At 40.6% G+C, this 14,620-nt stretch overlaps 1 protein-coding gene across 1 annotated transcript in view; it reads left to right on the top strand.

Moving 5' to 3' along the window:
* LOC117506630 (mitogen-activated protein kinase kinase kinase 12-like) overlaps positions 1-14,620 on the top strand; it is a 95,008-nt gene that overhangs the window by 8,186 nt on the left and 72,202 nt on the right. The window contains exons 2-3 of the mRNA XM_034166157.1: positions 8,205-8,738; positions 11,574-11,757. Of these exons, the coding sequence (XP_034022048.1) occupies positions 8,246-8,738; positions 11,574-11,757 (677 nt within the window). The 5' untranslated portion in view covers positions 8,205-8,245. The remainder of the gene's footprint in view (positions 1-8,204; positions 8,739-11,573; positions 11,758-14,620) is intronic.

Below are 14,620 nucleotides of genomic sequence, written 5' to 3'. Positions count from 1 at the left end.
CAGTTAGTGTGACTCGGGGGTGTTGACTCATTTAAACTAACATATTCATCCTGCTGTAACCAGGTTTCTGTTAGGCAGAATAAATCAATATGTTGATCAATTATTATATAATTTACCAACAGGGACTTAGAAGAGAGAGACCTAATGTTTAATAGACCACATTTAACTGTTTTAGTCTGTGGTGCAGTTGAAGGTGCTATATTATTTTTTCTTTTTGAATTTTTATGCTTAAATAGATTTTTGCTGGTTATTGGTAGTCTGGGAGCAGGCACCGTCTCTACGGGGATGGAGTAATGAGGGGATGGCAGGGGGAGAGAAGCTGCAGAGAGGTGTGTAAGACTACAACTCTGCTTCCTGGTCCCAACCCTGGATAGTCACGGTTTGGAGGATTTAAGAAAATTGGCCAGATTTCTAGAAATGAGAGCTGCTCCATCCAAAGTGGGATGGATGCCGTCTCTCCTAACAAGACCAGGTTTTCCCCAGAAGCTTTGCCAATTATCTATGAAGCCCACCTCATTTTTTGGACACCACTCAGACAGCCAGCAATTCAAGGAGAACATGCGGCTAAACATGTCACTCCCGGTCCGATTGGGGAGGGGCCCAGAGAAAACAATGATAAAGAATTCTTTTAAAAAAAAATGACTGGATCCGGATCGTGTTCCAGATCATTACCAAAATTTAATGACTTCTAAGTTAGGCCAAGATACACCCCTGGTAAAAAAAATTCATTGAAATCCGTTGAAGATTTTTTGAGTAATCCTGCTAACAAACCAACCAACAAACAAAGGGACGCGACCGAAAACATAACCTCCTTGGCGGATGTAATAACAGAACACTAACTCTGTAGAACAAGAGTACAGTAACACTTTAGAATTACAGCACAGCGACACTGTTGAACAACAGTACAGTAACACTGTAGAATAACAGTACAGCAACACTAGAACAACAGTAATGCTGTAGAATAACAGTACAGTTACACTGTAGAACAACAGTACAGCAACACTAGAACAACAGTAATGCTGTAGAATAACAGTACAGTTACACTGTAGAACAACAGTACAGTAACACTGTAGAATAACAGTACAGCAACACTGTAGAACAACAGTAACACTGTAGAATAACAATACAGTTACACTGTAGAACAACAGTACAGTAACACTGAAGAATAGTAGTACAGCAACACTGTAGAACAACAGTAACACTGTAGAATAACAGTACAGCAACACTGTAGGATAACAGCACAGTGGCACTGTTGAACAACAGTAACACTGTAGAATAACAGCACAGTAACACTGAAAAACAACAGCACAGCAGCACTGTAGAACAATAATACAATAACTCTATAGAACAATAGCACACCAATACTGTAGAACAACAGTAAGACTGTAGAATAACAGTATAGTTACCATGCAGATCAACAGTACAGTAATACTGTAGAATAACTTTAGGTACAGAAACACTGTACAAAAACAGTACAGTAATAGTGTAGAACAACAGTACAGTAGCACTGTAGGATAACAGTACAGTTACACTGTCAAACAACAGTACAGTAATACTGCCAAATAACAGTACAGTAACAGTCCAATAACAGTATAGTAATACTGTAGAATAACAGCACAGTAACACGGAAGAACAACGGCACAGTAACACTGAAGAACAACAGCACACCAATACTGTAGAACAACAGTGCAGTAATGCTGTAGAACAGCAGCATAGTAACACTATAGAACAACAGCACAGTACACAGTAAAATCACCAGTGTAAAACTAACACTGACAGAGTTGAATTAACACTGCCCGTGTACATATGGTCCTACCTTAGTCAGAGTGGGACCATATGTTCATTGTTAGTGTTAACATTAGTGATTTTACTGTGTAACACTGTAGGATAACAGTACAGTAACATTGTAGAACAACAGTACAGTAGGACTGTAGGATAACAGTACAGTAACACTGTAGGACAACAGTACAATTACACTGTACAATAACAGTACAGTAACACTGTAGGATAACAGTACAGTAATACTGAAGAACAACAGCACAGCAGCACTGTAGAACAATAGTACAATAACACTGTAGAAGAACAGCACACCAATACTGTAGAACAACAGTGCAGCAACACTGTAGGATAACAGTACAGTTACACAGTCCAATAACAGTATAGTAATACTGTAGAATAACAGCACAGTAACACGGAAGAACAACAGCACACCAATACTGTAGAACAACAGTGCAGTAATGCTGTAGAACAGCAGCATAGTAACACTATAGAACAACAGCACAGTACACAGTAAAATCACCAGTGTAAAACTAACACTGACAGAGTTGAATTAACACTGCCCGTGTACATATGGTCCTACCTTAGTCAGAGTGGGACCATGTATTCACTGTTAATGTTAAATTAACATTAGTGATTTTACTGTGTAACACTGTAGGATAACAGTACAGTAACATTGTAGAAAAAACAGTACAGTAGGACTGTAGGATAAGAGTACAGTAACACTGAAGGACAACAGTACAGTTACACTGTACAATAACAGTACAGTAACACTGTATGATAACAGTACAGTAACACTGAAGAACAACAGCACAGCAGCACTGTAGAACAATAGTACAATAACACTGTAGAAGAACAGCACACCAATACTGTAGAATAACAGTACAGTAACACTGTAGGATAACAGTACAGTTACACTGTTGAACAAGGGAGCAGCAACACTATTGAACAACAGTACAGTAACACTGTAGAACAACACTACAGTAACACTGTAGCTCAACAACACAGTAACACTGTAGAATAACAGTACAGTAATACTGTAGAAAAACAGCACAGCAACACTGAAGAACAACAGCACAGCAGCACTGTAGAACAATAGTACAATAATACTGTAGAACAACAGCACACCAATATTGTGGAACAACAGTGTAGTAACACTGTACAATTACAGTACAGTAATACTGTAGAATAACAGCACAGTAACAATGAAGAACAAAAGTACAGTAATGCTGTAGAACAACAGCACAGTAACACTGTACAATTACAGTACAGTAATACTGTAGAATAACAGCACAGTAACAATGAAGAACAAAAGTACAGTAATGCTGTAGAACAACAGCACGGTAACACTGTAGAACAACAGTAGAGTAACACTGTACAATAACAGTGCAATACACTGGAGAATACTGTAAAACAGGTACCCTTCTGGCAACTCTAGCTGCCAGTGGTGTACTGTAAATTCAAATGAAATTTCTTACAGTGTACTCAAAATTGGTGTGTGTAATTCATGAAACAGAAACCTGAAAAAAATATCTTTAGATTCAGTTTCTCAAATCATAGAGTTTGGTGCTTGCATCACAAACGGGATTTTTACCTAATAATACAAAGGAAGACCTCTGTCAGTGTCATCGTGGCTTTAGGACCAAGATAATGACACTTTGTCATTTTGCTGGTTAATTTACAAAACATCTTTCTCAAGCCTTCAAACAGTATAATCTCAGTCATGTAATATTCTCAATTCACAGGATTTTTTTATCAGGGAAGCAAGCATATTGTGTGTCATGTATCACACAAATACCGTGACAATACTTCTGCATCAACTTTTGATCTTTAGTGTTATTTTAGTAAAGTGAAAATGTGTCGTTCTTTACTCTCTGTTACTATCATCACCAGAGCAGGAATAAAAATTCATATACATGCCTTACCCCTCTGAGACGAGATCCATTTTCAAGATGCTGTTAGGTGATCTCAGTGTGAATACAGCACTCATTTTAAAATGCAGCATGTGTGGCATCTTTCTGCCAATGGTCATAGCTTTGTTCATGATAAATGCTGATAAACCAAGTTTATTATTATGATTATGATTAATATTATTATTATTATTATTATTATGTAAAACATAGGAATCATCATCACAGTTTCCCCAACCTCAATGAGTCATCTTTACATTACCAGTTTTGTATGAACAATATTGCAATAATGCAAATATATTAATTTAAATTTGATCCCAACCAGTAAAACTGTGCAAAGTCTCATAATTCAGCAGCTGAAACAAGGAAAAATGAAGTAGTTTTTTTTTTTTTTTTTTTTTTTTTTTTTGAGAAAAGGCAGACATATTTAATGGATTGCCCAAAGACTAACTGGATAATCAATTCATCATATCCATGTTACATGTACAGTGTAAAATTGTCTGGTAGTATTGGCTGTGCACTTCATCAAAGATTATGTTTCAGACAGGCTGCTCATTTGTCCTGAATCCAGACTTCCTGGATCATGTTTCCCATTTGAGCTCTGATTTGATATCTGCAGATGTACAGTAGATCACAACTCATAACTCATAAGAGAACCACTGAAATCCTGTTTGAAGTCTTTAGATCATTGCCAAAATGGAGCTTAAAGGAGTTGTGTCATCCAATGTTTCATCAGGTAAATACAGGTCTCCAGATGTCTGAAACACAGGTATTAAAGCCTTTAAACACTCAGGCAATGCATTCAATTACGTATGTTACCGCAATCTAAAATGAGTCTACTCAGGCTTAAATTTTACCAATAGTAGAAGGATTTCAATGTGAATAGTTGTAAAAGTGCAAGACTTTATAGCCCCTTCACACACAGTGTGACATTTGGATGGCGTTTGGATGAAAACGGCGAAACAACGCAAAACAGTTGGAACAGTTTGAAATTAGCGCACAAAACATCGCGCCGACGGGCGTGTATGAACCGCCGGTTCCGTCGAGCAGAAACAGTGTGAGGTGCTTATGTGGAAGAAATAAAAACCAGCTGGTACCTGTGGAACCACATCACATCGCTTATGTGGAATCATTTTTTCTTTTAAAGAAGAAAAAAAAATATACCAACTGGGATGCAAACTCACACCTTTCAAAGCTCTGATTTCCAGTCAGAGATTTTACCACTGAGCTACAAAGCTATTCTTTGAAAGCTGTGGGAAACTGCCTCATATCACGAAGGACACCCGTGTCTTGTGGCAGTGCACCACAGCACAGACACCGCATTATGTGGAACAGAGCTCACGTGGGTGAGCTGTGTGTTCTGATCTGACATCTGTTTCAACCTGGGGGGGCTGTCAGTGTCCTCTCTGTGCGCGTGCTTGCTTGCTGCAGCTTGTCGCCACCACGGTGAAATATGTTTTTATTTATGTCCACGTAAATACAGCAATCAGACACACGAGCCTCACAGTGGACAGTTGTTAGTCCACGAATGTCCAAACACAGTAGGTGTTATCCAGCTGGAATGTCCAGAATGACAGATCACCACAGCTGCTTCTGTCAGAAGCCACGCCTCCTGTGAGTGAAGTGCACACACCCACATGTCAATGTGTGTGTTTGCAAAGTCACATTCGTGGGGAACTTAGACAAATTTCACAGCAGTACGACAGTGATTGTCACCTGGAATTTGGCCAACGCCTGCTGCGAGAGGGTGCGATGGGTTCGCACAGTGCACACGTTGTCTTTTAGGCACTTGTGTGTGCAAATAGTTGTAGCAACAGGTGTACAAGGTGTTGGAGGCAGGGACGACATTACACACACACGCTTCCTGCGTCATGCACACTAAGTGTACACTTCGTCCAGTCTTCGCACTATGTGTGAAGTGGCCCTTAAGGACGTTTAACATTAAACTTCAACTACATTTACTTATAATGAAAGCCAATGATGATGTCCTTGGGTTTTGTTTTGTTGTTGTTTATTTGTTTGGTTGTTCTTCATTTCTATCATGTGACCCCCAGTTGTACCTCAGTTCAGAGGTTGTATCCTTTGGAAGCTGTGTTCTACAAATATCTGGCCTTCCGAGCCCACTGGGGCTGAACTGACTTATTATCATTTAAATTTAAAAAGCCTGAGGAAAATGGGACGTTCAAGACATTGTTCAGAAGAACAGCGTAGTTTGATTAAAAAGTTGATTGGAAAGGGGAAAACATACGCAGGTGCAAAAAAATTATAGGCTGTTCATCTACAATGATTTCCAATGCTTTAAAATGGACAAAAAAAAACAGAGACGCGCAGAAGAAAACAGAAAACATCCATCAAAATGGATAGAAGAATAACCAGAATGGCAAAGGCTCACCCATTGATCAGCTCCAGGATGATCAAAGACAGCCTGGAGTTACCTGTAAGTGCTGTGACAGTTAGAAGACGCCTGTATGAAGCTAATTAATTTTCAAGAATCCCCTGCAATTAATTTTTCAAATGGTGTCCACCTGGAGGTCTCTTACAGTTTATGGAAAAAAATTAATGCAGCAAAGATCCAAATCATTCAGACATTTATTCGCAATACAAAATAGACGAGAGGGGTGGACCACACCTCACTCAAAGCCTGCTCACAGGCGAATGAAGCAACCGACAGGCGTGAAAAAACTCAGGCATGCGCACGAGGGTTCAAGCTTGGCTGACGCAATCACACGTGATTCAAATCCATATGGTTTTTGAAAAAAATAATAAGGTCGGATATATATATATATATATATATATATATATATATATATATATATATATATATATATATATATATATATATATATATATATATATACGAGTCGGCATGAGGAGTTTATTCGGACATTCCATTGTTAACGGACATTTTGTAATGAAAGAATGTGCGGGCAGAGTCGCATGTCGGGCCGGACCCGACCGCGGGGGGTCGCGACAGGAAAAACACCTCCGTTGGAAACCTTAACGGGCAAGTTGGAACATGCCCAAGCTGTTAAATAATTTCTCAGTTACTCACTTGTTGAAAGCCATCAAAAGCCGCCTGAATTTTACAAATGGTTTTCAACACGGAGGTGTTTTTCCTGTCGCGGCGCACACAGATTCGCCGAGTCGTCATGGAAACGACTCGGCGAATTTGCGTGCACGTCTTTCATTAAAAAATGTCCTTAAACAGTGGAATGTCCACATAAAGTCCTCATGCCGGCCTCTTCTGAATCTTCTCTGTTCTCTCACGACATCCTGGGTGAATTAAGCCTTAAATTAGGATGTTTTCAGCTCGAAACAGGCCGACGACGGCGCCTGGAAGCGCTGCAGGATGTCCTGCTCCGTGGGAAGTCCTTACAGCGACAGAAACACCCCATAATCTCTCATCAGCCGTTAAACTTTTCACCGAAAACCAGCTTAATTTCTCGAATAGTGTCCACTCGGATATTCCTCACAGGTCCAGAAAAAATTTTGATAAAGCAACGCGCGCCGTCTCGAGCAGCGTGTGAAACAAAGGAATTCAGCCGAGAAGGCGGGACCACATCTCACTCAAGGCCTGCCCACAGGGAAATGACGTCACCGACACGCGTGAAAAAACTCACGCATGCGCACGAGGGTTCAAGCATGATTGGTGTAATTGCACGTCATTCAAATCCATATAGTTAAAAAAAAAATAAAAGGGTCGGTTTATTATCTAAGAGACCTCGTATATACGAGGTCTGTGATAAAAGCCTTCTGGTTAGAGAGTCCGACTAACATGCTGGAGATCGTGAGTTTGCATCCCGAGGGGAGCGAATGGGCAGAGTCATAACAACACAACGCAGAGTGCAGCCTCTCTCTCTCTCTCTCTCTCTCTCTCTCTCTCTCTCTCTCTCTCTCTCTCTCTCTCTCTATATATATATATATATATTGATGCCTGTGTTAACTGTTAGCATTATCTGTGGTTGCATGCTAATTGTTTGTGTTAATGGCAGTTGCTAACTGTTAGCATTATCTGCAGTTTATTTCTTTTTTTTTTTTTTTTTTTTGGATGTTTGTTATTAGTCAAACACACCATCCACTGAACAGTGTTTGGTATAAATAGCAGTTTATTCCAAATCCAATAATGTTCAGAAATCTTTTATCCTTGAAGGCGGATACAAACAGAAAGCTCTTTAAAGGCAGTGAACAGCTTTCTGGTTTTGTTCATTACCTATTTAATAACACCGTGTCATCCTGCAGATACCTTCTGAAGTGTTGATGTGCAGCATTTTCTAAATTGGACCAACACAGTTCATTAAAAACTGCATGATAAAGTCTTCATTTGCATTTCTGGGATACTGATGCTCACCACAGATCGGTCTTTCTGGCTCACCTGCACTTGCAGATAAATTAGAGTTGCTCTGCTCACATTCAGTCCTGTTGGGTTACAGATCAATAACTCATAGTTTTATGGCATTAGGAGCTCTTGAAGGATAAAAGTAATGACTTTTATTCATTCTGCCCCTTTCATCTCTTTAGGGCTCCCATTTTATTGCACGTTCTGATGCCTGACGCCCCTCATGGCGCTCATTCATGAACCCAGAGCCCCTTCACCTTCTCTCTCCAACTTCAACACTCCCCTCTCTGACCCCCTGTCCTTCCGCCGGTTCGATGCCGAAACACCCTGCACACCGGAAATGGACCTCACCCCTACCCAGTGTGTCCTTCGTAACGTCCTGTCCATAGACACCGGTGGTGCTGTCGAACCAAGGGGTGGAGGAGGTGGCAGAGGAGAGGGAAGGCACAGCCAGACGCCGAGCGAGGAACAACAGGAGCACTTTGCCAACAGTGTTCTGAAGCTCCATGAGCACGACGGGGGTCCTGGAAAGACTGAGGGCGAGGGACAGGAGCTGGACAGCATGGCTGTCCGCAGCCAGGCGGATAACGCCAGGATCCAGTGCCAGTCAAACGGAGGGGGAGGAGGCTTTTTGGAGGGGTTGTTTGGGTGTCTGAGGCCTGTCTGGACCATGATTGGCAAAGCTTACTCCACCGAGCACAAACATGACCTGGATGGTAAGTGACATAGTCAACTCCAATTAAGTTGACTCCCTGATATACAGCGTGTAGAATCATGTCTACTGATAAATATTCCAGCAGCAGCTGCCTTCACTGTGAAGCTTTGATATGTTAATTTGATCTTATCCATTCGTTTAATTACAATTTAACAACTGGTGGAAAAAGAAACCCACAAAGGCCGTGTTGTAAACAAACACCTCTGACAAAACGAGGGGGGAAAAACACCCCATCACTTTTTCTCCTCATTTCTCATTTTCTCGCCTCCTAGCCTGACCCCACCTACATCCCCATCCCCAAGATCAAACTAGCTCCCTGTGATGCCGAATTGTTTATGTCTGCAGCCAATACAATAGCACAGCGCTCCTCTGGGACTCCTCTGCCAAATCTGTTTCATGAATTATGCATGGCCACGCTCTGACCCTGAACCTCTCATCTCTATTAACGAGAACGTGACACACACACACTCACGTGTGAGCAGCATGCACGCGAGTGTGCACAGACATGAGCGTGTGCACAGTTATTATGTCCTCATTAACAAACACTGCACTGTTTCATAAAATGCAAACTTACTGAAAAGCAATCCAGCGTCACAGCACTCTGCAGGAAGGTGGCAGACTTTATAGGCCACTGATGTTTTATCACCTATTTGACTTTCTCATCTGCCCCTCCTTCTCCTATCCCTATTGTCTGCTTCACTCTCCTTTTCATCCTGTTATCACCCGTGGCCCATCTGTACCTCTCAGCTCCTCTGTGCCACACCACAGTAAATCAGTAAATCAGACCCACAGACGGGAAGAATGGTGATATTGTAAAAGTGTGCGTGTGTTGGGGGGGGGGATGTAGCTACTTCCCCATGGTCACTATTGTTCAAGACAACAGCAATTTGAGATTAAAAAATATGATTTTGTTCATCAAATTTGGAAAATTAAATTAAATGGAATTGTGCTTGACATGTATCCTGTAAAAGGCAGTGAGTGAATAGATAGATAGATAGATAGATAGATAGATAGATAGATAGATAGATAGATAGATAGATAGATAGATAGATAGATAGATAGATAGATAGATAGATAGATAGATAGATAGATCATCAAAACAAAAGGGTGTATAATGAGGACAAACCCTTTCATATCTGGCAACCTTTGATGCACCACATCAAACAAAAACAACTTTGTTTTGCACATGTAATTTCCCATAGACGTGTCTGCCACCTGCTGGATTGTTAGTATATGATGGATTGATGATGGATTAGGAGCAGGTGGGGTTGTTAGTGAGAGAGACGGATCACTTCCACAGAGAAATGTACTAAATCAGAGAATTGAACTATTTTCTGTTTGTTTGTTTTAAGGAGAACACTGTTCTTTTTAGATGTTCTAAGGCACAACTGCAATAAGCATGCTGTCTAATCAGCATCTTGATATGCCACACCTGTGAGTTTGGACGTATTATTTTGGCAAAGGAGAAGTCCTCACTCACACAGATTTAGACAGATTTGTGAACAATATCTGAGAGAACTGGGTCTTTTGTGTATATAGAAAATGTTTTATATCTTTGAGTTCATCTCATCAAAAATGGGAGCAAAACAAAAGTGTTGCATTAATATTTCTGTTCAGTGTATAATTAGCACCTTAACCTTAGCCTTGTAGCAGGCAGGTGGCACTGGTCTCCACCGAAGCATTATAAGTCGATTGCTGATAAGGGACAATGTCTTACAGAATGAGGCCCTAATCAGCAGTTGACTTGTAATGCTTCAGTGGAGACTAACGCTGAGGGAAGATGTCTAGGCTAAGGTAAGCAGCTAACTGTGTAATCAATTATTTAAAAGCGTTTCTTGACATTTATTGAGATAAATATGCTGACATTTACCTGTACAGGAATCCTCTCTGTGATACCAGAAACTTCCAATGGCATCTTTGATTGTTCAGTGGTGACAAGAAGAAGGTTAATGTGAGTGTTTTTAGCTTGTCCCATATTGTTGCATTAATTAGCTGAATAACCCAACACAGAGTTTCTATTCTAACTTAATATTGTGCCAGTTAATTTCATTGTTGTCCAGAGTGAAAAGATTGGCAAGCAAAGTAGTCTAAAAATATAGCCTAGGTTGTAAAATTCCACAGTTCCCCTAAAAGAACAGCAGCTGAGCATGATGGATATTTTCTGTGTATTTTCTGTCTTCAGCCTTGTGGACTAATGCAGATGAGCAGGGAATCCCTCTCAATGTTGTCTATTTTTTTCCACATATCCACCCCCACCTTCCTGGTCAACATACATCCATATTAGGCTGTTAAATCCCTCTTTCCTCTAACCCCCTCCTGAGTGCTGCACCCCTGTTTCCCATCAGTCACACAATGGCACCAAGCAGGATTTAGAAAGGCTGAGGGAGAATTACCCACAGGAGATTACAGCTCACTGTGTGTGTGCTGCACGTTCCCGGTCTCAGGTTAAGGAGAGGTTCAACCACAGAACAAGGCATCATCACGACAGAGGAAACAAGCCCGATCTGTTATTGCAGTGCTGCATGTTTTCCAGTTACTAGCTTTGTTTGACACTTTTTGGTATATTAAGCGCTGTTTCAAACAAGATTGCAAGGTTTTCAAACCTAATCACACAGATGATTAAAGCAATGTTTCATTTACAAGATGATGAAATGCAAAAGGACAGACCATGAAAAAAGGAAGCAGAATTACAGTAAAACAATACAAAGAAACAGGACTGGAAACTTGAAACAATAAGAAAACAATTTAAGGGAGGCTCCAGAAATTGTTTTCTTAGTGGGGCTTGAAAATGAAATACTCTTCATCACTGTGTACCTATCTTGTTCCCCATCCACAGAAGCATGGGAGGTCCCATTTGAAGAGATATCAGACCTGCAGTGGGTGGGCAGCGGAGCCCAGGGTGCCGTGTTCCTCGGCAAACTGCATGGCCAGGAAGTCGCTGTGAAGAAAGTGCGGAACATCAAAGAGACAGACATCAAGCACCTGCGCAAACTCAAACACCCCAACATCATCACATTCAAGTTAGTATCATTTCAGTTCTGTCATTGAAGAAATAATGTGGGACAATTTGGTAAACATGCTGACATCAGGCCGTCCTCAAAGACAGAGTGATTGTGCAGGGAGCAGACTAGTGAGGGAAGCTTCACTTGGAGAAACTGTGCATGCAGCAGCTTGGATAGATTCTTCTATGTAAAGTCTGTCAAACTCCCCCTTACATTTTGGGCATTATCTTGACAATCTATGGCGGACTCTAAAGTGTACAGCCCAAGTGTGTTTGAGAGGTGACAAGAACCAGAGTGCACTGGAACCTGGCACTCCGCTGTTTACAACTCCTGGCAAAAATTATGGAATCACCGGCCTCAGAGGATGTTCATTCAGTTGTTTAATTTTGTAGAAAAAAAGCAGATCACAGACATGACACAAAACTAAAGTCATTTCAAATGGCAACTTTCTGGCTTTAAGAAACACTATAAGAAATCAAGAAAAAATATTGTGGCAGTCAGTAACGGTTACTTTTTTAGAGCAAGCAGAGGAAAAAAATATGGAATCACTCAATTCTGAGGAAAAAAATATGGAATCACTCAATTCTGAGGAAAAAATTATGGAATCACCCTGTAAATTTTCATCCCCCAAATTAACACCTGCATCAAATCAGATCTGCTCATTGACATTGACCCTATGCCATGACATTGACCCTATGTGTCTTTTTGCAAGGAATGTTTTTGCAGTTTTTGCTCTATGGCAAGATGCATTATCACCTTGAAAAATGATTTCATCATCCCCAAACATCCTTTCAATTGTCCAAAATATCAACATAAACTTGTGCATTTATTGATGATGTAATGACAGCCATCTCCCCAGTGCCTTTACCTGACATGCAGCCCCATATCATCAATGACTGTGGAAATTTACATGTTCTCTTCACGCAGTCATCTTTATAAATCTCATTGGAACGGCACCAAACAAAAGTTCCAGCATCATCACCTTGCCCAATGCAGATTCGAGATTCATCACTGAATATGACTTTCATCCAGTCATCCACAGTCCACAATTGCTTTTCCTTAGCCCATTGTAACCTTGTTTTTTTTCTGTTTAGGTGTTAATGATGCCTTTCGTTTAGCTTTTCTGTATGTAAATCCCATTTCCTTTAGGCGGTTTCTTACAGTTCGGTCACAGACGTTGACTCCAGTTTCCTCCCATTCGTTCCTCATTTGTTTTGTTGTACATTTTTTGATTTTTGAGACATATTGCTTTAAGTTTTCTGTCTTGATGCTTTGATGTCTTCCTTGGTCTACCAGTATGTTTGCCTTTAACAACCATCCCATGTTGTTTGTATTTGGTCCAGAGTTTAGACACAGCTGACTGTGAACAACCAACATCTTTTGCAACATTGTGTGATGATTTACTCTCTTTTAAGAGTTTGATAATCCTCTCCTTTGTTTCAATTGACATCCCTCGTGTTGGAGCCATGATTCATGTCAGTCCACTTGGTGCAACAGCTCTCCAAGGTGTGTTCACTCCTTTTTAGATGCAGACTAACGAGCAGATCTGATATGATGCAGGTGTTAGTTTTGGGGATGAAAATTTACAGGGTGATTCCATAATTGTTTCCTCAGAATTGAGTGATTCCATATTTTTTTCCTCTGCTTGGTCTAAAAAAGTAACCGTTACTGACTGACACAATCTTTTTTCTTTATTTCTTATAGTGTTTCTTAAAGCCAGAAAGTTGCCATTTGAAATGACTTTAGTTTTGTGTCATGTCTGTGATCTGCTTTTTTTCTACAAAATTAAACAACTGAATGAACATCCTCCGAGGCCGGTGATTCCATAATTTTTGCCAGGGGTTGTAGATTAGACAGAACTTTACTGATCCCTCGGGAAGACCCCCTCAGGGAAATTGAGGTTCCAGCAGCATTGTATAGCAGCACACCGGGTAAGAAGCACACCGTGTATCAAAAGTGAAAGTAAAAAAAAAAAAGCAGTTTGCAAATGTAAATATACAACGCCAATTCCAATGAAGTTGGCATGTTATGTAAAATGTAAATAAAAACAGAATACAGTGATTTGCAAATCCTCTTCAACCTATATTCATTCAACTGAATACATCATAAAGACAAGATATTTAATGTTCAAACTGATAAACTTTATTGTTTTTGTGCAAATATTTGCTCATTTTGAAATGGATGCCTGTAACACATTTCAAAAAAGCTGGGACAGTGGTATGTTTGCCACTGTGTTACATCACCTTTCCTTCTAACAACACTCAATAAGCATTTGGGAACTGAGGACACTAATTGTTGAAGGTTTGTAGGTGGAATTCTTTCCCATTCTTGCTTGATGTACAACTTCAGTTGTTCAACAGTCCGGGGTCTCCGTTGTCGTATTTTGCACTTCATAATGCGCCACACATTTTCAATGGGCGACAGGTCTGGACTGCAGGCAGGCCAGTCTAGTACCCGCACTCTTTTACTATGAAGCCACGCTGTTGTAACACGTGCAGAATGTGGCTTGGCATTGTCTTGCTGAAATAAGCAGGGACGTCCCTGAAGAAGACGTTGCTTGGATGGCAGCATGTGTTGCTCCAAAACCTGGATGTACCTTTCAGCATTGATGGTGCCATCACAGATGTGTAAGTTGCCCATGCTATGGGCACTAACACATGCCATACCATCACAGATGCTGGCTTTTGAACTTTGTGCTGGTAACAATCTGGATGGTCTTTTTCCTCTTTTGTCCAGAGGACACGACGTCTATGATTTCCAAAACAGTTTGAAATGTGGACTCATCAGACCACAGCACACTTTTCCACTTTGCGTCTGTCCATTTCAAATGAGCTCGGGCCCAGAGAAGGTGGTGGTGTTTCTGGATGTTGTTGATGTTTGG

This window comes from Thalassophryne amazonica, chromosome 3, assembly GCF_902500255.1.
Source record: "Thalassophryne amazonica chromosome 3, fThaAma1.1, whole genome shotgun sequence".
Classification (NCBI taxonomy): Eukaryota; Metazoa; Chordata; class Actinopteri; order Batrachoidiformes; family Batrachoididae; genus Thalassophryne; species Thalassophryne amazonica.
Note: the sequence above shows the minus strand (reverse complement) of the source record. Positions and strands in the feature narration are given on the sequence as shown.